At 38.4% G+C, this 23,356-nt stretch overlaps 2 protein-coding genes across 4 annotated transcripts; one reads left to right on the top strand and one right to left on the bottom strand.

Annotated features, from left to right (window-relative positions):
* The first annotated feature begins 13,660 nt into the window (after nucleotides 1-13,660).
* On the top strand, nucleotides 13,661-15,659 carry LOC113336905 (probable serine/threonine-protein kinase PBL25). Of its 2 annotated transcripts, XM_026582606.1 has the most exons (5): nucleotides 13,661-13,883; nucleotides 14,317-14,492; nucleotides 14,608-14,797; nucleotides 14,876-15,267; nucleotides 15,417-15,659. In XM_026582606.1, exons 1-5 carry the CDS (start codon nucleotides 13,817-13,819, stop codon nucleotides 15,492-15,494), a joined length of 903 nt encoding a protein of 300 aa, XP_026438391.1. In that variant the 5' UTR covers nucleotides 13,661-13,816; the 3' UTR covers nucleotides 15,495-15,659. The 2 variants fall into 2 exon arrangements, with proteins under 2 accessions (XP_026438391.1, XP_026438390.1); XM_026582605.1 differs by having other exon boundaries at nucleotides 13,662-13,883; nucleotides 14,876-15,482.
* A 173-nt stretch (nucleotides 15,660-15,832) lies between these two features.
* Nucleotides 15,833-22,859, bottom strand: LOC113336668 (probable serine/threonine-protein kinase PBL7). 2 transcript variants are annotated; one of them, XM_026582314.1, is made up of 5 exons: nucleotides 22,712-22,859; nucleotides 22,463-22,512; nucleotides 22,010-22,086; nucleotides 16,857-17,491; nucleotides 15,833-16,772 (listed from the first exon to the last, which is right to left on the bottom strand). In XM_026582314.1, exons 4-5 carry the CDS (start codon nucleotides 17,280-17,282, stop codon nucleotides 16,527-16,529), a joined length of 672 nt encoding a protein of 223 aa, XP_026438099.1. In that variant the 5' UTR covers nucleotides 17,283-17,491; nucleotides 22,010-22,086; nucleotides 22,463-22,512; nucleotides 22,712-22,859; the 3' UTR covers nucleotides 15,833-16,526. The 2 variants fall into 2 exon arrangements, with proteins under 2 accessions (XP_026438099.1, XP_026438100.1); XM_026582315.1 differs by lacking the exon at nucleotides 22,712-22,859 and having other exon boundaries at nucleotides 16,857-17,197; nucleotides 17,303-17,491; nucleotides 22,463-22,600.
* Nucleotides 22,860-23,356: the final 497 nt, after the last annotated feature.

Below are 23,356 nucleotides of genomic sequence, written 5' to 3'. Positions count from 1 at the left end.
GGCGCTCTTTCTCAAATTAATTCTTCCTTGTTTATTTTTTGTCATGCAAAAATCTAGTTGTATATATGCTTCGCATGAATCCGTAGAAAATACTGTTCTTCCATATCTTCGTAGAACTTAGTCATAAATGTGATTCTCGTGAACCTGTAGACTTTCTTCATGAATACTGCGGCAGTGTGTTTGTGAAAACCTAGTTGCTTAGGGTTTTCCCTTATTTTGGTGTAGCCGTGTGTGGGTGATAATTTCTTCTTACCTTGCCTTTTTGATGTAGATACCTTGTTAGCAAAACAACACAAGAAACTCCGGCAAGATGTCACCCGGGCAAAGTCTTGCTTTAACAAAAGACGTTAGTAGTTCTAAGCCAAACACGGATGATGACTTCTTCACAAAGCCCCTTGCCGCAGCCCGAAAAAATCATCCCAATTTCGTGCCAATCCTCTTGACCGGTTCAGAAGATGAAAGGAGGACCCGTTCAGTCCGACCAGAGAGTGTAATACGGTTTTGTCTTCATAGAGGAGAGTATTCTGCTTCCCATATTGACTTTAGAATGTGTCAAAGCCCGTTGCGCTCCTTCGACAGATGGATTGAGTTTATGGTGAGCTGGAAACACGTAAGTGCTAACTTGACCCGAGCGCAAATCATTGATGCTGTTAGGGCATCTGCAAATCTTCAAATTAGGAAGGATATTCCTGGTTTAGTTGCCTTTATCTCCATATGGCGTCCGGACACTCATACAGTCGTATGTAGGTGGGGTGAAATGACTTTCTCCTTAGAAAGCGTGGCTCTTCTGTTGAATCTTCCCGTAACAGGAAACCTAAATATCCAACTGACAGAAGATGAAGAAAAGATGCGAGCCACTCTTGTTGCGAAGCCGAAGGATTTCGTTCGGAGAGAGAATGAAAAGTGTTTATACGACTGCTGGGTGTCCCAATGGTTCCCGGATGAGCTAGACCCAAGTCAAAAGAATAGTACACTTCATGTTGCGGCATTATTAGCTCTCTGGTTGTCCAGGGATGTTTTCAATGACGGTTCCAGCAAGAAAGAGATAAGACAAGAGCTTCTGATGATTTCCATAAAGTTAGCGAAAGGCGTAGTTCTCCCCATTGGTAGCTTGTTCCTTGGTTCTCTGTATACACATCTGGATCACCTGGTTTCGGACATGCGTGTTTCAAACAGTTATATGAAAGTGGACTCGTATGTCCATGTTGCCTTCCTTCAAGTGTGGTTGTGGGAGCATTTTGAGAAATATGCTCTGAAGCCGTTGCCTTCACTTCCCGCGAGTTGGGGTGGCTCCAGAATTCTCCGATGGGTGAACAGGCGTCCAAGAGTCGGATCAAACTTGATTAGGTTCCTTGACAAGTCGCACGAAGTCAATTTTCGCCCGTGGGCCCCGGTGCATGTGTTTGTAGTTCAGGTTAACACCTTTGCTTCTGCTCCAAATATGACTTTGCTTTCCGAAGGTAACCTGAGTGTTGGTGAAAACTTGTTTATGCGGAGTTGCGCGTCTGGTTGTATGTCGTCTTTCTTTAGGGGGGTCTTTCCAAGTGGCTTCTTATTATATTGATTGTGTTTCCCGTCACATGGGTTTCGACCAAGGGATCCCCTTTGCTCGTCAGCCAGTTGCTTCAGATAATTCGTTGTCAGTCGTCTTAAATACCAGCGTTCTTGTACCGGGTACGCGTCTACCCTTCTTGCCCTTGGAAAGAGTTTCTTCGACGACCTTCAAGTATAATGATTTCTGTCAAGATGAGTTCCTTACTATCCACGGCTTTGTGAATCATATGGTGGCGAACGCCCGTTGTAGACCCTCCCCTGAGGTTTTGACAAAGCATACAATGTTGAGGGATCCTTCTGCAACTAAGCGAAACTCGCTTGGTAACGTGGACAGTCCCCAGGTGAAGGAACGAAGGTCGAAGAATCGCGCTGGTGGATTTCGGTCGGTCTCGACAAACTCGGCGACCCCTGTGTCTTTTAATTCTTCCAATATTCAGGTAGGTGTCTCCCCTGGCTCAACTAAAACGTGTAAATCTTCATTTTGTTTCTGAACTTTTGCATCTTGTTCCTACCAGGGTTTCGATAGTGTGAACGCTTTAGTGCGCTTGATCGTCGTCAGGAAATAACACCTCTTCCGATAAAGGACGGCAGTGTTGATCCCTCTAGGGAAGAGTCAGAGAAAGAGAAGAGTTCAGAAGACGAAGGTAGCTCTTCTAGCAGTAGTACTGGATCTTCTTCGGGAAGCGGATCGGTGAGTCTTGCACATGTGTTTTTTTTTCTTTTCCTTTCTTTCTTCTTTTTCGAAAACGTCTAAATCAAGATTACAGGAAGGATCTGAGGAAGGATCTGATTCTAGAGACGATTCTGAGGTAGAGGTTTGTGAATATTTGCCTTTAGCTGCAACGATTGCTATTGGTGCTTCGGAGATGGAGGTTGATCAGACGAAAGGCATGGATGCGGCTCGAACAAAGGAGAATGCTCTGACGACTGTCAACGAAAGCATGGAAGAGAACCTCTTGCCGGTTGTGGGTCTGGTTGCAGGCGCCACTTTCGATCCCCGTACTTGGTTTCTTATCCAGGTCATGTGTTGGTCGGTGGCTTCAGCGTTCTGGATAAGTACAAGGTGTTGTACACCAAAATCTGGGAAAGGTATGGACATATCGCCACAACCAGGAAGATCACCAGTCGATTTGCGCTGGTCAAACGTGTGGAGGAAGCTCTGTTTTCCATCGAGGATATGTCTGAAGTGACCGGCCATACCGTTTCTGAGGATGTCATCGTCAGTTGGAAGTATCATCGTGATATGTGCATAGAAAATGAGTTCAACGCTTCGTGGTTCGTCAAGGGCTTTGCTGAGATACAGAAATTGAAAACCGTAGTAGTCGAGAGTCTTTGTGCAGATGAAATCGCACAACAGGAGGTAGAAGTCGAAGAATTGTCCAAGACGTTGACTCTGAAGAGAGCGGCTCTCGAGGATGCAAGGGAGGCTTTCTCCAAGAAGAGCAGACCCCTGTTGGATAACTTTCCTTGAATGTTTCTCTCTGTCTTTTCCAAACTTTCGCTTAGGTTTTTTTTTCTTTTTTTTTTGAATGGCAAACAAAGTGCCTATTTTAACGTTTGATTGATTTTGATAGATGGTTGGTATTTTATTAGGATATTGGGTTATTTTAAAATGAATGGTTTTAATAATATTGCTCTGGTTGTGACTTGCGAATAGGATGTTGTTTTCATGAAAGTGTGTGTCGGTAGTTGGCATAATATCAAATAACACGATGGTCTTAACGAGAACCTAAAAGAATAAATCGTATATTCCGTCTAGTCTGGACTTACTCAGTTTTCCTGGGTCTTCTGATGAAAACAAGATCCTTCCCGTGTAAAACCGATTTTGTACGCAGTGTTATCGTGACTGCGGAAAGTCCTCAGTCGCTTTTGGAGTTTCCTGGTGACCGAATCGTTTGCTTTCAGTTATTGTGAAGTCCCCAGCCATCTCTTGCGGCTTACGACTGGTAATCAGGTTGTCTGGCAGTCAAGTTGTAGATCCCTGAATAGATTGCTTGTTTCTGCCATCCTGATGTCTGGATCGAAGTATGAGATCGATTCTTGAAAGCTGATATTGTAACCGAAAGATCAATCTCCCACTGTGGTCGCCAATTGTTTATGGGTGAAAACCGTTTCTATTGATTTTGGTAATTTCGGTGGGTGAGTGAGAAACAGATATAAACCCTAAAAAATGTACTGCACGGGAGTACTTTAGATTTGAGATATCAATCTATACAAATCTGGCCTAAACCAAGAAATGGCGGTTCCGGATTTGCTTCGGTCACAAAGAGGAGGAGAAGGGCTGGTTTAGGGAGGGAAGCGAAGAGAGTGTTGAGACCAGAGCAGTTCTGGAAGAGTAGTACTTGACTTGTATCAGAAGGTGAAAGCTTTGAGAAAGCTAGCAAGAGTTGCCTTTCTGAGTGTTGTATTTCTCCCTGACCAAAAACTTGTGTTTTGGTGGAAATAGGTAAGACCTATTTATACAAGTCTAAGTGAAACGTACTCTGGCCTCGTAAGAAAAGAAACAGATGAGTTAAATGGGAAGAGGTGGTAACGCCTGTTATTGATGGAAATTGATGGAATTGATGTTCCATAATGAAGGAGTGTTTCACCATTAATTCATGCATTTAACAACCGTTGTATTCTTATGACATTATCTTGAAACGGGCATTTGTGTATGCTGCACACTGTAGACCGCCAAACCAATACCCTAATGAGCATCCCCCAGTTTGTGACATACGTTTTTGATGTCTCGAGTGTTTTCGTGGAAAACATGTAGCATGTCGCTGGTGTTTGATAAGTTGAGCTTGAGAGACGTGTCGTCTCACTGGCGACCTTCGACGGTCGAGATTTTGCATCTTAAGAGGGATCGTGGCCTTTGATGTAGGCGTGGCATGCCAAAGTGCAAGGGTTGCACGGCGTGTGCCAATGGCATGTGTGGAATGCCTTGGCCGTAGGTTGCACATAGGGTGCAAGTGGCAATGCCATAGTGCAAGTGTTGCACAGTATGTGCCAATGGCGCGTGTGGCGGCTTTGGCCTTGGTTTGCACGGCTTGGCATGCCAGGTTGCAAGGGTTGCTTGGCATGTGCCAATGGCGCGTGTGGCGGCTTTGGCCTTGGTTTGCACGGCTTGGCATGCCAGGTTGCAAGGGTTGCTTGGCATGTGCCAATGGCGCGTGTGGCGGATTTGGCCTTGGTTTGCACGGCTTGGCATGCCAGGTTGCAAGAGTTGCTTGGCATGTGCCAATGGCGCGTGTGGCGGCTTTGGACTTGGTTTGCACGGCTTGGCATGCCAGGTTGCAAGAGTTGCTTGGCATGTGCCAATGGAGTGTGTGGCAATGATTGCGCGTTTGGGATTTTGGCATGGTTGTCGTGTAGCGCAATGATTGCGCGTCTCGGATTTTTGGCATGGTTGCCATGCTTTTTGCGCAATGATTGCACGGTACGTGCAAATGCTATGTATTGCGTGATGGTTGCACGGTACGTGCATTCTGGCATGCTTGCCATGCTTTTGCGCGGTATATGTGAGTGGCATGATTGTCATGCTTTTGCGCAATGATTGCACGGTACGCGCAATTGCTATGTATTGCGCGATGATTGCACGGTACGTGCATTTGGCATGTTTTCCATGCTTTTGCACAAAGGTGTGTATTGAAACCCTAATTCAGTGTTTGAAAAAGGGTACCCTGGTAATTTTTAATAAGCGCGTTAAATGCTCTAATAAATGTGTTTAGTGTCACCGGTGACGTCATGCTATACGTAAGGTTTTACGGTTTTACTCCTTGTCCTAAAACCACCATCAACACATAGACACCAGAAATTTTGTTAACGAGGAAACCGCAAATGCAGGAAAACCCCGGGACCTAGTCCAGATTGAATACACACTGTATTAAGCCGCTACAGACACTAGCCTACTACAAGCTAACTTCGGACTAGACTATAGTTGAACCCCAATTAGTATCCCACCGATCCAAGGTACAGTTGTACTCTTACGCCTCTGATCCCAGCAGGATACTACGCACTTGATTCCCTTAGCCGATCTCACCCACAACCAAGAGTTGTTGTAACCCAAAATCACAGACTTGATGATAAACAAATCTGTCTCACACAGAAAGGTCTATCGAAGGATAAATCAGTCTCCCACAGATAAACCCTAGGTTTTGTTCCGTCTTAAGATATGAAATCAAGGTGAACAGGAACCAATTGATAATCCGGTCTTATATTTCCGAAGAACAGCCTAGATTAATCAATCATCTCTCTACAATCCTTCCTGACTACACAGGCGGTTTGTCGAGGAATCACAAACAGTGAGACGAAGATGTTTGTGACTTCTTTATCTTGCCTATCGGAGAACTCTCATGATCTCAAGCCAATCAATCGATTGTACTCGTACGATAGAAGATGCAAGATCAGATCACATAACTACAATAAAAGTAGTATCGGTCTGGCTTCACAATCCCAATGAAGTCTTTAAGTCGTTAACCTGGTTTTTGAGAATAAAACCAAAGGTTAAAGGAGAATCGACTCTAGCGAGCGCACTAGTATCACACAGACGTGTGGGGATTAGATTTGCCCAATGCTAGATGTCTCCTTTATATAGCCTTCAAATCAGGGTTTTGCCTTTGTTACAAAGCAATCCTTATTCACCGTTAAATGAAAACCTGATTTAGATTCAAGCTAATATTTCTCAACCGTTAGATCGAAACTTAGCTTGTCACACACACACTTAGGTATACGTTTACTGGGTTCGTGAAAACCATACCCAAACGTGTATGTGTATGTTGGTTCAACATAGTAACCCAAAAGGTTAACCATATGAGCATTTCATATTAACCTTGTTCTTCTTCACCATAACTAGTTCAATTTACTCAAATGAACTAGTTAAAGAGTTGTTCAATTGCTATGAGATCTTATGTAACTACACAAGACACAATTGAAATAAAGATGATTCGATTCGATTGAATCGGCTCATGAACATTATAGCCACGGTTTGCATAAAGCATCCCTTAAAAATTTAATGTTTCATGTTCAGAGCACATCATTAGATCATAACCTCTTAAGTTCACAAACAAGTTCGCGGACTTAAGTTAATCGGTTGAGTTTTCCAAACTCAGCAGAAATTATCGGAAAGAGAACTTCCGCCAGTTCGCAGACTTAGCACACAAACGAGTTTTGGAAAATCCAGCAGAAATTCTCGATCGAGAACTTCCGACAGTTCGAGGACTGAGTCTGCGGACTGGGTTCGCGGACTTGGAAAGCCAATTCCAAAATCCTCCCGATTTCTCTTGATCAACAAAATTCGAAAACTTCAGTTCAAGGAATACATGGTTATGTAATATAAACTCTCATTTCAATCATTGAGACATTCTCAGAGGACGTTATGTAGCCGTTATTCACAGACTGATTCACCTCAGAGCAATTCTCAAAGTGATTGAAACTTTTCATGACTTTCGTCACTAGGTGAAGATAAACTTTATCAAAGCGAAACGCTTTACCAGCACACGATTTCGAGATAAAATATAAGCAATGAATGCTCAGCTCGAAATGTCAAGTGTGTATGATCTAGTCTATATAGCATACGACTTTTGTCTCATACGAAGTAGGAGATAGAATAGATAGACTTTTGAGTGATAGATAAGTTCAAGTCTTCATATACCTTTTTTTTGATGAAGTTCCACGGTTCCTTGTATAGATCTTCATCGTTGTATGATGAATCTCCATGAAGTCCTTGAGCTCAACTACACTTTTCTATCCTAGTCTGAGACTTAGCTATGTAGGCTAGAAATCAAGACTAATAGTTTTGATCACTAACATTGACAAACATGTTTGAGATAGCAACGCATGCGAGGTTGACCGAGCTATGCTCTAACATGTTCTAAATCAAACAATTAAGGTTCTCCAAAAGAAGTATAAAAAAACTATTGCGAAAATTAATCTAGATATTATAGGTGATTACGCAAATTAAAAGTTCTTAAAGATGATTAGAAGGTTTTAAGAAGTACATGTGTCTCCTCCTGCTGCTTCAAAGGGGTTAAATTTGGGAATGGAACTGGCAATAAGGAAATGGATTGAGCATTGCTTTCGATGAGGTTAGATCCATACTAGTCAATTTGGAGAATGCTTTCATCAATAGAGAGAGTAGAGCAAAGATTTTTCGAGGAAGATGAAGATAAAAAATTCGATACTGTGATTTTAAAAAGCAGACTTTGGCTGAGTTATGGGTGTTTTAAAAGTGAATGCAATGCAAATTTGAGTCTCTACAATTAGGACAGAGGGAGAGACGAAAGGGGAAAAAGACATGGGATTATCAGTGATTGGGGATTCAAAAGAATCCCTAGCATTTTCAAAAGAATTAAAAGAAAGTCTCCTCCCTACAGGAAGTGGAGAACCAGAATTCTGAACCCGAACCGGGTTATATATATCCTACAAAAGCCCAAAATCATTTTATATCTCTGATTCTGAAGATCTAGACTCGGCAATGACTCTGATTCTGAAAATGTATAAAAACCCCGGGACATACATAATTAAGTCGTTATACAGAGACACTACCAACTTCGTAAGTTTGAGACCAAGTAAACTAAACTAACCCAAAATTACCTATTTTACGGCGAACGCACGTGAATCCTAAGATAGAGCCCATTATCTTAAGTTGTTTCACCCATCCTAAAGACTTCTAGCACTCAACCTTTTAAATCGTCTCCCAAAGTAAAGAACTAATCTGTTTGGTAACCACTCTCCTATCTCAGGAAGTTAATCAACGATATGTATGCTGAGCGTGACAAAGGCTTTTCTGTTTAAAATCAATTAAACTCCTTTTTCGGGTTTAGATCTTCCAAGAAATGGATTAACCAGTTAACCAGATCAAATCAAACAGAACTACCATATTACTGAAGAGTGCCACCAAATAATAGATTGACGATCTAAATATGAATAAGTCTATTAAAAGATAAACTAGATCTAGATGGACCCCAGTCGATCAAGTTTGTGCATGAAGCAAATCACAAAGATACCAAACCAATAAGAAAATCTTTTGTCTTCAAATCTTCAATAGTCTTCTGCGCCTGCACAATAATAAACTTAATTACAACTTATGATCGGTCATGCACATAACGAAATCTGTTACCAATGGATGATCACAAGTCAATGTCAGATCTAAAGTCAGAGTTGAACTACCAATAATCTCTTGATCTAATTTGAGTGACCTTATGTTAGAAGAAAATGATCTCAACTGTTAGAGCATTGCTCGGTCGAACTCGCAAGTGTTGCTATCTCAATATTGTTTGTCAAGTTTAGTTACCAAAACTATAAGTCCTGATTTCTAGTCTATTTATAGCTAAGTCTTGGATTAGGATAGAAAGTGTAGTTGATCTTTAAACTTCACGGCGTTCATCGATTGAAGACGAAGAACTACTAAGGGGAGATTGTCGAACTTCATCAACAAAAGGTATGTGGATACTTGAACTCATTTATCACCCAAAAGTCTATCTACTTTATCTCCTATTTGAGACAAAAGTCGTATAGCTATATAGACTTCGATTATACACATTTGATATTTCGAGCTGAGTTTAACTCGCTTACATATTTCTCGAAATATGTATTAGTAAGCTTTCACTTTAACCAAGTTCATCTTATATTCTTGACGAAAGTCAAAATATGATCATGTGAAAATCGCCTGGTAACATCTTACATGATTTGTGTGAGACAGTCATTTGATGTAGACTCGGAATGTTTCGTATTGATCTATCGATCACTTAAAAATTGCTTTGAAGCTAATAGTTTGTGTGAGACAGCTATTGTCGTCTTCTAAGAATGTTTCAATGATTGAAATGGGAGTTAATAACAATTAACCATGATTGGATATAACACAGTGTGCGTACTTGTATGCTTACTATTGCAAGTTATTCCAAGTCCGAGAATCATAGTATGCATACCCGTATACGTACTGGTTGGTTAATTGGAAGTCCGGGAACTTAGTATGCATACCCGTATGCGTAACGACGCAAGTTTAAGTCCGAGAATTCAACTGAGTTTGGTGGTGTACGACAGTATGCGTACCAGTTAGCATACTGGCGAACCTAGACCAAGTCCGGCCACTTAGGTATGCGTACCCATTTGCATACTTGGGTAGGTTATGTTCTAAAATCAGTTTGTTCATGAACTAACACATTTGTAAATTAAGGAATGCAATCTTTTGCGAACCGTGGCTATAACGTTCATGAATTGACTCAAGTGAATCAAAATTGACTTTGCTTCAATTGTCTCTTGTATACTTCTATGAGAATATAAACAATTGAACAACTCTATAACTAGTTTCATTTGAGTCATTGAACTAGTTGTGTAAAGATGAACAAGGTTGATAAGAAAGTGTTCATATGGCTAACTTCGGTTAACTATTATTGAGCCAACAAGGTGTACACGTTTACGTACGGTTACCTATACCTAAATGAAGTCACTTTTTATTTGTGTGTAACAAGATAATTAAGTTTGATCTAACGGTTGAAAGATATTAGCTTGAGTCTAATCAGGTTTTCATATACCGGTGAATATTGAATGCTTTTTTACCAAGGTAACATTGATTGCAAACCTGATTTGAAGACTATAAGGGAGAACTCTAGTCTACTTATAGTGATGTCTTCATTTCTATAAGTCTACTCGATCGAAATCGCAAGCGTTGGTATCTCAAGCTTGTTTGTCAATGTTAGTGATCAAAACTATAAGTCTTCATTTCTAGTCTACTTATAGTGATGTCTCGGACTAGGATATATTGTGTAGTTGAGCATTAGACTTCACGGCGTTCATCAATTGAAGACGAAGAACTATCAAGGAGAACTTGTGGAACTTCATCAACAAAAGGTATGTGGAGACTAAAACTCATCTATCACTTGGAAAGTCTATTCTACTCTATCTCCTACATTGAGACAAAAGTCGTATTATTATATAGTTGTCGATTATACACATTTGAGATTGCGAGCTGAGTTTAACTCGCTTACATATTTCTCGAAATATGTGTTGGTAAGCTTTCGCTTCAACCAATTTCATCTTATATTCTTGATGAAAGTCGAAAGATGATCATTTGAAAATCTCCGAGTAACATCTTACATGGTTTGTGTGATACAATCATTTGGTGTAGACTTGGAATATTTCGTTATGATTATTTCAATAACTTGAAAATTGCTTTGATGCTAATGGTGTGTGAAAACGGCCATTGTCATCCTCTAAGAAAGTTTCAATGATTGAAATAGAGTTTAGAATACTTAACCATAATTGGATTATAAACATAGTGTGCATTCTTGCATGTATGTGATCCATGACCGGAACTAAAGTATGCATACCCGTATACGTACTTGTAGTTGTGAAACTCTGTGTACCAAGCACACATACCGGTACGCATACTTACGCAAGATATAGGTTCGAGATTTTCTCCTGGGTTTTGGAAGTGTACTTAAGTATGCGTACCCGTTCGCATACTAGTGAACCCAAATTCAGACTGGCCACATAGGTATGCGCATATGTATACTTGAGTGGTTAAAGTTCTAAAATCGGTTGGTTCATGAACTAATACATTTATATATAAAGGAATGCATTCTTTACAAACTGTGGCTATAATGTTCATGAATTGATTCGAGTGAATCAAACTGATTTTGCTTCAATTGTGTTCTTGTATACTTCTATGAGAATATATCAATTGAACAACTCTTTAACTAGTGTGGAAAGAAGTATGATATCTTCCTTGTCGTGGTTTCTTTTTACATATATCCCCCATTATTCTCAGTAAGGTTATCACAGAGAGACACTCGTTCTTTGATCACCTTAATGAGAGTTTGTTTTGAGTATTATTTTGCAAAGATTTCCATGTCGAAACCTTGATAAAACTTGTTTCTTTTTTTGGTTAAACGTTTTTAGTCCAACTCAATATTCATTAATATGAGATTGATGTTTTTTTTTTCTTTTTCTTATAGTGTTTTCAAATAAATGTTATCTTTGCCAGCGTAAGCTATGTGGACTTTATGTTTGGATAGTAAAACCTTAAATTACTAATGTTAGGGACGAGCAGACTCTCATTATCGGTTCAGGGTTGTCGCAAACATGGTCCCGTTATGAATCAAAGGAATGGGTGTCGACAAAACGAAGACTTCCTGAGCCTTCAGAAGAAACACAACATACTTTACAACACAAAGACAATACCGAGCTAAGATTGGGAGTTCAAAGTTTATCTTCACAATTTATAGAGTTTGCACACTTGTTTTTTTTTTTTTTTTGATGTTTCATGGATATTGAGAAACACATAATGAATTAATTTCTTCTTATTGGTTAGAGATATATTCCAAAATCTCAAATTTTTTTTATCAATTTATGTATTCTTTCTTGATATTCATGATCTCTTTAATGCATGTTGTTTATGTTCTACTAGTAATATCACCAAGTATGATTGAATGTTCAGTTGTTTAAGTAGGGAATTAGTTAAGTAATGTTTATATCTACATCGAGATTAAGATTTGATGGTATAAAATTTTCGAAAGATCCTTGTTACAAGTATTAGCATGGCATTTTTCGACAAGATGTTGCCGCACGACTATGAGTACTAGAAGCGCAGCCTAGGTTAAATTTGAGTGGATCTTATGTCAGATCGCTTGGATTAGCCTAATTTAAAAGATTGATAATTTCAATAGGTTATACTTGGATTAGCCTAATTAAACATTTTATCGTGTAGTGAGTACTATCAACCGCTCTTTCACCCAAAGGAGTATATGAAAGACTTCGGGGCTGGGGACGGGGTGGGGGGAGGCGGTGTGGGTGGGTGAAGGAGTGTGTACTAGGACCTAATTTGAGCTAATTGGTAGTCTCTTATTCGTTTTTAATGAGTGATTTGCTCTAAGAGTTGCAAAAATTTCAAATCTCCGGGACCGGATGGGAATCCTATGGAGTTTTTCAAGACAACTTGGAATATCATCAAAAACGATTTAATGGCGATTGTTTGGGAATGTTATGATTTTGATTGCACGTTCTGGCAGATGAATTGCTCTTTCATCAGTTTGATTCTAAAAGGACAGGAATCTAGTAGACCCTAATACTTTAGGGCTGAAAACGCAGGGGTACCAAGTACACACCAAACTTTTTCGTTTTGATAGGAGTATGAACTTGTATGATATTTTTAACAATCAAAAGATGCGGAAAAATAAAAGCATACACACACAAGAGTTTTGTTAACGAGGAAACCACAATGGCAAAAAAAACCCCGGGACTTCGTCCATATTTGAACACCAAGTGTATTAAGCCACTAGTGACACTAGCCTACTATCAGATTTCGGACTGGAATGTAGTTGAGACCGAATTCACCCTCCAAGAGATTTAGTTTCAATCGCGATGTTTACGACTCTTGAACCTCGCAAGACTCTATGAAATTGATTTCCTTGGCCGACGTCTTTTACATCCTAAAAGTTGCTTCAACCTAAGTGAAGACTTTTGATACCAATCTGCCTCTAACAAATAAGTCTATTTGGTTTTCGTTTAGATCAAAATCAGGGTACGAAAATCTGTTTGCAATAGACAAAGCTAGCAAACCTCGCAAATCCAAAACTGCTAGATACTTAACCACCTTTCAAGAACAATATTTAAAAGATCAGTTTTCAGATATCTATCTTGATGAATCAAAAAGTCCAGGATGAAGAGAACTTTGTGATTATTGGCTATCTTGCCTGAAAGAGTTTACGAAAACCTCAGTAACATAAAAGCAAGATCATGATCATGAACTATCAAGGTAAAGGTAGTCGGACCTGGTGAAAGACAAATTCATATTGAGAGACCACGCTTTTTGAAACGTATTGAAATACCTGATGTGACCTACTACAAGTTTTGCAAGTAGTTTGCATGTAGTCTGGTATTCTTGGTTTTAGTTTGATGATAGTATTGTTTTAGACAGTCAATTTTTATCTGTACTTCTTTTTAGTTTTTGTCACATTCTGTAATACTTTTAAAAAATAATGCAATACAAGAAAAAAGAAAAAACACTACCTCACCAATCCCCCGCTAAACAGAAATTTCAAGAAAAGCCCCGGCACGGGTTGAGCCCTTGTTACAGGGCAGAAGAAAAAAGCAGTTTTTGGTCACGCGACTGTTCATATTCATCTAGAAATGCTTATGCCAGACGCGGTTTAAAAATCTTCTTCCCTAAAACAAAACAAAACAAAACAAAACAAAAATCTTCTTCCCCAAATATTTTTTTTTCAGACTTAAAAGTTAAAATCACTTCCCCCGATTTCATTGCGCTTCCTTTTCTCTGGGTATGGCTAGGTGCTGCTCCTGTGTTGCGTCGAGGAACGGCGAATCTTCAGACAGAGAAGATAATACAGGTAATCTATCTTCTGTAATCATAGTTTAAGTGGTTCCGATATTTCTCTAATTTTTCAGTCTTGATCAGTCGTATACCTTTGTTCTCGTATTGGCCTCTTTCGATAGAAGATTTTCCGTCTTCTTGGTATTTTAGGTTTTGTCTCAGAAGATCTGGGGACTTACTTTGTATGATTACGTCGAACTAGTTTTTATTTGTAAATTAAAGGATGATTGTAACAAAATTGAGCTTGTAGAAATCTTGAAATGGGTTTTTATTGTTTGAAAATTTTGGTTTAAGGGTAGTTAGAAAAAAAGAGTTACACTTTTGTTTCTGTGATGACTTTGTGGTTTGGTTGTTAGTAAAAGGAGATTGATAGTTAGGGAGCAGCTAATCTTCAACAATAGAATGGTGAAAATCTTAAGGTGTTTGCTGTGTATATATTTTGCTTTCAGGAACTCAAGGTGTTAGGGCAGACCAATCTGAATCTCCTCAATATGTTGTTGCCAATGCTCGTAAATTCAAATTAAGAGAGCTAATTGCCGCCACTGATAACTTCAGTCAAGAGCATTTTTTAGGGGAAGGAAGATCGGGACGTGTGTATAAGGGTATTCTCGAAGAAGACGGCCAGGTGAGTTGTGGCCACCTCTTAATTGCAAATTTACATTATATTCATAAGAAAAATAAGAAAAGAGAAGAATTAGTACATACATGGTTGTTTATTATCTGGTAAACTGCCTTTTTAGAAAGTTGCTGTGAAAAAGCTTACGATGAATACCCAACAAGGACGTGCAGAATTTCGAGCTGAGATTCAAATGCTCAGCGGAATTGAGCATTCTAACATCGTCAAGCTGATTGGCTATCATGATAAAGGGGACGTTCTATTTATCGTTTATGAGTTCATGCCATCACAGTCGCTGGATCTTCATTTATATGGTTAGGTTTCTCACCATCTTATGCATAATGACATGGTAAACCAATTATATTAACTAACTTGATCTTCTGGGTTGTTAGAGCATGAAGTCGGCAAGAAGCCTCTAGACTGGAAGACCAGGATGAAGATAGCAGAGGGTGTTGCCAAGGCTTTAAAGTATTTGCATGATCAAAGGGATCCTCCTATAATCTATGGAGACCTTAGACCATCTAATATTTTACTCGATGAAAAATTTAATCCAAAGCTGTCCAATTTTAATACTGCAAAACCTGGTCCTGCTTGGAATTGCTTTGGTGCTTCTGGAAAGGTGATGGGCACACTAGGTTATTGTCCCCCAGAGCATGCTATGACCGGCATGCTCACTAGGGAATGTGATATCTATATATTTGGTGTTGTTTTGCTCGAATTGATCACTGGGCGGAAGGCAATTCAAGAAAACCTGGCTTCTCGACAGCGCAGTGTTGTTGTATGGGTAACATTTCTTACCTTTTGTCCACTACTCATTTATTTCATTTTCAAATTTTCTAAAAGTGGAACACATGTTTGTTCTTCTGCATTTCTTTAACGTATCACCTTGTTTATCTGATGCATTTTTTTTTCCGGATTGTTCCCAACTGCTAGTCTCTCTGCAATATGCATAATGTCAAAAGGAAAAGTGGAGAACTATATCCACCAGCATTTGAAAAATCTTGCAAATGATGATATATCCATCCATACCTGGACAGAGGGTGAAATATTTTTCAGATCCGACCATAAAGTAAAGTAAAAGGGTCTCTCATCTCATCGTTATATACTGTCTTCAGGAATACGTTGAAGTGCTGAAAGTAAAAAATTAAAACCTTGGGACAATTCTCAAAGATTCGTCTATCGTTTTTCGTGGTGTCTTAACGCTGATGCATCCAAAATCCATGATTAATCTTTTTCCATAATCTATAGTATATACATATAAATAATCCATAGTATGTGAACTATTAGTAAACATGATGTGCGTCGTTACACTGGAGACCACAAGGGATGAAAGTGTCAGTGAGATATAGCCAGAGGAATGGAGACGAACAACTTCTCACCGATTAGACAAAGTACATCTGATACAAAGAGTGAACGACAACGGAAAAGAGGGAAAAGATGGAGTTGAAACCCATCAGATGAGCCATTCTCTGCAGGGGCTAGACCTTGTGCAAGAAAAAACTTAGCAATTGAAAAAGAACAGTCACCCATCAATTACCTTCTTGGTCATCCAAATGCAAACAAGAATGTTCACCCATTCTGTGATACTCCTGGATCATTTGAGTTGACCTATATGTTTACCATCAATTGAGTAGACTTATATGTCTAGAGATAGAACATCAGAATCTACTCTAAATGATATAATAAAACCAGCATTAACAAGAAGAGGCTCAACAATAAAAAGTTTAGCTCCTCCATACTTAAACAGGAATAACATGAGCGTATACCTAATGATACATCGAAAAACAATTATTCGCAACATTAACCTTCTCCATACATTCCTTTCAAAAGGGGGATACAGTAACACAAGTGTATTAGGAAGTGTAGCGAGTGAAAATAATGCAATAGATCATTCAAGAGAACCTATGCGCCGCATCTAGACCAAAAGGATGGAACTACTAAGACTATAATCTTTTGAAGGAAGTTTAAGGAATAACCAAAGCTATACAAAAAGGAACACAACAATCAGACATGATAAAGATCATTCCTACCAATCCCATTTCCTCATTTGCCTTCTTCACTTATCTCATTTATTGAAGAAGTAGATGGACCAGCACCCGGTGTCTTTAGACTTTGTGAAAACTGGGTAAGTAGTGCCACAGCATCTGTGATAGAAGGCCTCTCATCGGGATCAACTCTCACACACCTATGCACAAATTCAAGGATCTCGATAAACCCAGCCCCTGGTGAGTCTGGCATGTGTGGATCAGCCAATTCTACGAACTGCCTCTCTTCAATTATTCGCCTTGCCTGCAATATTAAATCAAGTATATGTCAAAAGAACACAACACTAACTCAAATCAAAAAAAGAAGAAATGGGAAGAGGGAAATTACCCATAAAACAATACTGTGCCTCTCTCTAACTATTCCATCAACTAATAAATCATCGATTGCTGTGTGGCCACTTATCAACTCCAGCATTATAACTCCGAAACTGTACACATCGGTTTTGTTGGTGAGCTCACCACTACGAAGGAACATAGGATCTGCAAAGCCGTAGGTGGCAATCAGATTGTGAACAACTGTAGGCGCAACTACAGTTGTTCCAAAGTCTGATAGTTTTGGTCTAAGATCTTCATCCAAAAGAACATTAGAAGATTTTAAATCGCCATGTATAAGCTGTTTATCATGCAGATATAATATAGCTTTAGCTAAACCCTCCGCAGTCTTAGAATCTACAAAAATACAGTTCATTGTATAAACATTCCATATGACTGAAATAAACAACATTAAGAATCTTAAAGTGCCAGATGCAACCATAAGACAGTGAGAAACCTAACCACGTAAATGCACATCCAGTGACCCTCTTGGCATAAACTCATAAACAATTAGCATGGCATCCTGGAGTAACCAATGAGTTTGATGACGTTGGAATGATCAGAGGCACTAAGCACATTGACCTCTTGTAAGAATTCCTTCTCTCCTTGACTTTGGTTGCCTCTTCTTTTAAGCATTTTAATTGCAACTACCTGCCAACAAAGAAAAGAATATATGAAGAGACCATCACAAGTTAATTCATTTTTAAAGCATGAATTGGACTCTCTTCTACCATCATATATGCTAAATGTTTCATCCATTAAAAGGTATTGAAGAAACAAGAAAGAGGTTAATCAGCTGAAAACCAGGTTAACAAGTACGCTCTCTTATACTATGTGTGTGTTGCGTTTCTAGTTGTTTTTTTTAATCAGTATTGTCTTTCTATATGATCCTGGGCATTAGGTAACATTCAGTATGTCTCAGATAAGAAAGGTAACAAGAAAGGGTTTTTGGTATTGTCCAACATAAAGAACAATATGGGCAAGCTGCAAAGAAGAAGTTACAACTAGTTGCAAGAATTGATGAATTGAACAAGAAGGAAGAAGGTGGCCAGATGGAAACAGATGATTTCATTGCAAGGGTGCAAAGCAAAATGGAACTAAAACAACCCAGAGGTAATGAGCATAGGAAGTGGTTAACAAGAGCAAAGACTCAACACTTGAAAGAAGGAGATACCATCAGTGGAGGCCTCAATTGAATGCAACTGAATTCGCAAAATTCTCTGTAGAGGAAAGTGAATGGACGGAAAGGGAAATTGGGGAAGAAGACGTCTGGGAAACAATAAAGAACTGTGGTAGTAACAAAATCTCCAGGGCCTGACGGCTACCCTTTGGAGTTTTTTAAAGTGGCTTGGCCAGTGGTGAAACATGACTTAATGGTAGTCATAAATGAATTCTTTGAGAATGAAAAGGTGAACTGAAGAATGAGTTGTGCCTTTATAAGTCTGATTCTTAAGAGGGAAGAATCAAATAAACCTCACCACTTTCGACCAATTAGTCTGGTAGGGAGTGTACAAAATCATTTCCAAAATTCTAGCAGGAAGATTCAAAACAGTGCTGTCTAAGCTAATTTCAGAACATTAAGGAGCATTTGTGAAAGGCAAGCAAATTCAAGATGGTATCCTTATTGCAAGGGAATTGCTCGATGCAAGACTTAAAACCAAGATTCCAGGAGTATTATTTAAACTTGATATTGAAAAGGCTTTTGATAACATAAACTGGCATTGCTTGGACAGTTTATTAGAAAGTGCAGGATTTGGCTTGAAATGGAGAAACTGGATTTATTGGTGCTTGTCATCAGCACAATCCTCCATACTTGTCAACGGCAGTGCAACAGACAAATTCAGACTTCAAAGAGGATTAAGACAGGGAGACTCACCGTCTCCTTCTCTGTTTATTCTGGTAGTGGAGGTACTCACAAAGCTTCTAAAAAGGATGAAGAACTTCAAATGCTTACTGGGTGGTGGAAAATCTAGTGTTTGTTTTACAAATTTATGAAGCCATAACAGGCTTAAGGGTAAATCTGGGTAAAAGCACAGTCATAAGTGTAGGGGCAGATATCAAAATCCAAGACATTGCCAAAATCCTCCATTGCAAGGTGGAAACTTTACCCTTTTAGGTATGTTGGAGTGCCTCTTGGAAGTACCGCCAAACAAACATCAGTATAAGATTGTATTGTGGACAAGTTCAACAAGAAACTGGCGACATGGAAGAGAAGATTTCACTCCAAAGCAGCAAGAGTTGAGCTTCTTGACAGGGCTCTCATCAGTTTACCGGTGTACTTCATGTCACTACTGCCAATGCCAATTTCGGTGGAGAAAAAACTTATCAAGATTATGAGGGACTTTCTTTGGGGCACTACAACAAAGAAGAAGAAAATTTGTTGGGTGAAATGGGAGAAACTATCTAGGCCAAAGGAACTAGGGGGAATGGGCATACGAAATTTAAGAACCATTAACAAAACAATGCTTGCAAAATGGACTTGGAGGTATGCGCATGAAAAACAAGCATTGTGGAGAAGAGTCATCCAATCCAAAACAAAAACGGACATTGAAGATATATGGGCTGATGAATATAGACAACCCTATGGAAGATTTTTCTGAAGAGGTATTCAAAATGGAAGAAGTTTAATCCAGATGATGTCTCAAACTAAGATAGCTAGAGGTCAAGATGTGAAATTCTGGAAAGACAAATGGAGGGGGGGCAGTACCCTTTTGCATGACTCACAAAAAGGCATTTAAAGCTGCAACAAACAAAAATGCAAAAGTTGCTGATCTGATTCAGCATGGGAGGTGATATATGCAACTCAAAAGACATCCCTCTAATGAGATAATTGGGGAGTTCACAAACCTGCTGGATCTTTTAGGAGATGCTCCAACATTAACCACTGACGATGATTCCATCTCATGCGCATCTAATACAACTTACTCAGCTAAGGAGGGGTATGCTTGGCTAATGCAGTAGACTGGAAATGCAACTACACCATCGAACTACAAATATATCCGGCAGAAATACATCCCTAAGAAAGTTCAACTGCTTGTATGGTTTGTGGTCCACAATGCCATTCCTACTATCAATGATTCAATAATATAAATAAGAGGGGATGTGAAATTGCAGAGACTCAATGTTTCTTCTGCAGCGGGCAAGAGGAAAACGTAGATCATATCCTAAAGCAGTGCGCATTTTCTACAAAAGTATGGGATTATTTTATACTGAGAATGGGGTTTCCATGGACTCATAAAACATCATTGGTGGAGCAATTTCAGCAATGGCCTCCACATAATGGGAAAAGTCTGACAAGAAAGGTGTGGAAGGTACTTCCCTCTGCCATTATTTGGGCTCTGAAAGAAATAGGAGAGTAATAGGAAAGACGAGAGGAAGAGATGCAGACACAATCATAAACGAAGTTAAGAGATTAGTGTATCAATGGGGGTCCTTCAAGTGTCCTTCAGAGACTTGATTGTAAATTGGGAACTGTAATATTTTCTTTTCTTTTTTCCTTTTAATACTCCCTCCGTTCTTTTTTAATAGGCCAGTTTTGTTTTTAGCGAAATTTAAGGAAATTAAGAGAACTAATCATTGAAAGTGGTCCTCATGACACTTGTCAATAAAAGAAGTGAAGTGAAATGGTCCCCATGACACTTGTTAGCAAAAGAAGTAAAGTGAAGTGGTCCACATGACACTTGTCATCAAAAGAAGTTAAGAGAAAAGTGGTCCCAAAAAATTAAAATAACATTTGACTTTCCCAATTAGGAAACTGGCCTATTTTTTTGAAACTTTTATTTATAGAAACTGGCCTATTAAAAAAGAACGGAGGGAGTATAATTTTATCAAAAAAAGAAATACCATATGGAGATAAGTGCAAGGAAATTTCTTATTTTTTGGTTAACCTAGGCTAGGAGTATTAAAGGTATAATAAAGTTCTACTCGGATAATCTTTGTTTAAAAGAAAAACTAGATATCGATGTTCTAACAAGTCACTTAATCTTCTTCTCTTTTAATTGATTCTTCTCTTTTTTGTCTCTTATGTCTACTAATAATCTAGCTTGGTGTAACTTCATGCACGCTTGTTGAAGGTTTTGAAGTTTCATATCATCTTTCGTTTCTATTTGTTCTTTTCTTAGTGTTGTTTTTAATGTTCCTTTGTTCTAATATTATGTTGTTTTAATCTGTCTTGCAGATTTCCATAGTCGATTCTGTGTTGTTCCCAGTGGTGGTAATCAGTAGTGATTATAACTTGTTCAGTTTGATGTTGTTTGTCACAGTAGTGTTTGCCTCTAAAATAACAGTGGCATTATTGTGATATCATCACTCTATCAAGATTCCAAAAGGTTGTTTGGTATCGGGTATTCCAGTCCTCAGCTTTTCATCAATCAGAATCACATATTCAATCTCCACTCTTTACAATGTCCATAGCAAGATCTATCAATCTCAACAATACTTCCAAAGCAATCAACTCGTTTGAATCGGTTTCGCCTGCATGCCGTGATTGTAGCACATTCAGAGGGAAAGTCTCTTCAATTTTCAAATTCAAGATTGAAGTCAAAACTGTCAGCCCGTATATTATGTTCCCATTCCAACAAACATGGAAAGAAAATTATTCTCATAATTATCCAAATTTCCATAATCCGATTAGGTATCCTGCTTTAAAACTAAACCCTAAAACCCAAAACCCTATTGTGCAAACTCATCTCTTCTACAACAATACCTGTAAAAATATGTCTTCCCGCAATAACAACCAGCTAGGTAACCTCAACACAAATATGCAATCGCCTAATATTGGTTCTACTTCACTTAGACCAATAAGAAGAATTGTAGCTACTTCTCAAGACTCAGCCGATAATGCTGATGGATTTCTGTTCAGTTTGCTTGGCAAAATCATCCTTAACAAGCCTCTAGACCATGAAGAGGTTAAAAAAGAAATCAATGATCGATGGAGAAGTTATAGAAGGTATGAAATCATTACAAAAGGGACAAATCTTTTCCTTTTCAGATTTCAGAGGGAAGAAGCATATAATGGAGTCCGCTCAAAAACTTGGGATATTATGGGTTATCTATTATCTCTAATTCAGTATGACCCAAATACCGCTATTAAGGATCACAAGTTTGAAAATCAAACTTGGACTGTTAAACTGAGAAACCTGGGAAACATTATGAGGGGAAGATACTTACAGACGATTGAAGAAGAAGATGAGATATTTGATGTTCTGCAGAAGAACCAAGCTTCGAATGGAGATATCGTATCAGTTCTACAAACCAAAAGAAATAAAACCTCACTTAATCTTGGACACACAACACTTTGATATATGCATTTAACCTCAATAGAATACAGTCAAAAAATAAATAAAAAGTGATAAAACTAAATCATGAAGATTCCAACTCAGTAGCAACCTTTCCAAACTAACAAAAACACATCAATTGAGAAACATAAACCATGCCCAACTTCCAAATCTAACCAGACAATATCCATAAGCATTTCGGCAGAATAGTCTGACTAAGAAAATCTTTATAATGTAATTTTGTTTCGTTGGGACAATTCATTAAGCAACTGGTGCACAAACAAGTTAAATTATTCATTCTCTATAAATCAATACCAAAAAAACCGTACTGTTATATGATGCTCACCTGATGTGATACCAAAATCCATTGAAAATCTTATCAAATGTTTCTTTAGCCTGAAATATAAATTAGGGAAAAAAAATGATTACAAGAGCAGAAGAATCATATGATCAGGGAAGAACAATAATTATAATAAGAGTCGCAAATTAGATCTACAATAAACTCTAAAAATAATCTTAAACTGGAATTAAACGAAATCTTAATAATATCCATAATTTCTCAGATAAAATAGGGAAGAAGATGGAATTTCATTACTCGGAGAAGAACACGAGAACCGGGTGAATTTTTCAGAAGAGGATGATATAAAGCTTCATGAGAGCAAATCAGCAAATGATTAATTTTTTTATTAAAGTAAATAATTTTTCATGGGGAAGATATATTCATATTCATCAGAATAGCTTCACAAGCCTTTCTGGTTTTCTTTTTGTTTGGTGTTTGGTGTTTTAGGTTTTAGTAAAAAACAGGTATACTAAGAAAAGAATCCCCTAGACGTGGTCAATCTAAAATATGGGAGAAAAATATGCTAGGAGAGAATGTTGGTTTTCCGAGGTGAAAAATGGTTCAATTCAAGAAATGTAAAAATATGTGGAGGGGATTTTGATTTTTCGTGAAATTTTTGGTGGGAATTAAGGGCGCCATATTAATGTTTTTCAATTTTGGGAAATTTTGAATTTTTACTTTTATATTGGAGAGATTTGTGAACCTGACCAGAAATCCAAGTAACGAAAATAATTATTCAACATTAATTGGAATTTTGTTGGGGGGATAAATTTATAAGTGGGTTTTGCTGGTATTTTCCTTATTTAGATAATATTTCCCAATATAGAGTATATTTAATACTAGTATTTCGGAAATTAAATAAAATAACAAGATTTTTGTCTCAACAATGAATATATGTTG

Source organism: Papaver somniferum, unplaced genomic scaffold (assembly GCF_003573695.1).
Source record: "Papaver somniferum cultivar HN1 unplaced genomic scaffold, ASM357369v1 unplaced-scaffold_154, whole genome shotgun sequence".
In the NCBI taxonomy this organism is placed as follows: Eukaryota; Viridiplantae; Streptophyta; class Magnoliopsida; order Ranunculales; family Papaveraceae; genus Papaver; species Papaver somniferum.
The sequence above is the reverse complement of the archived record's forward strand: the minus strand, read 5'-3'. Positions and strand labels throughout refer to the sequence as shown.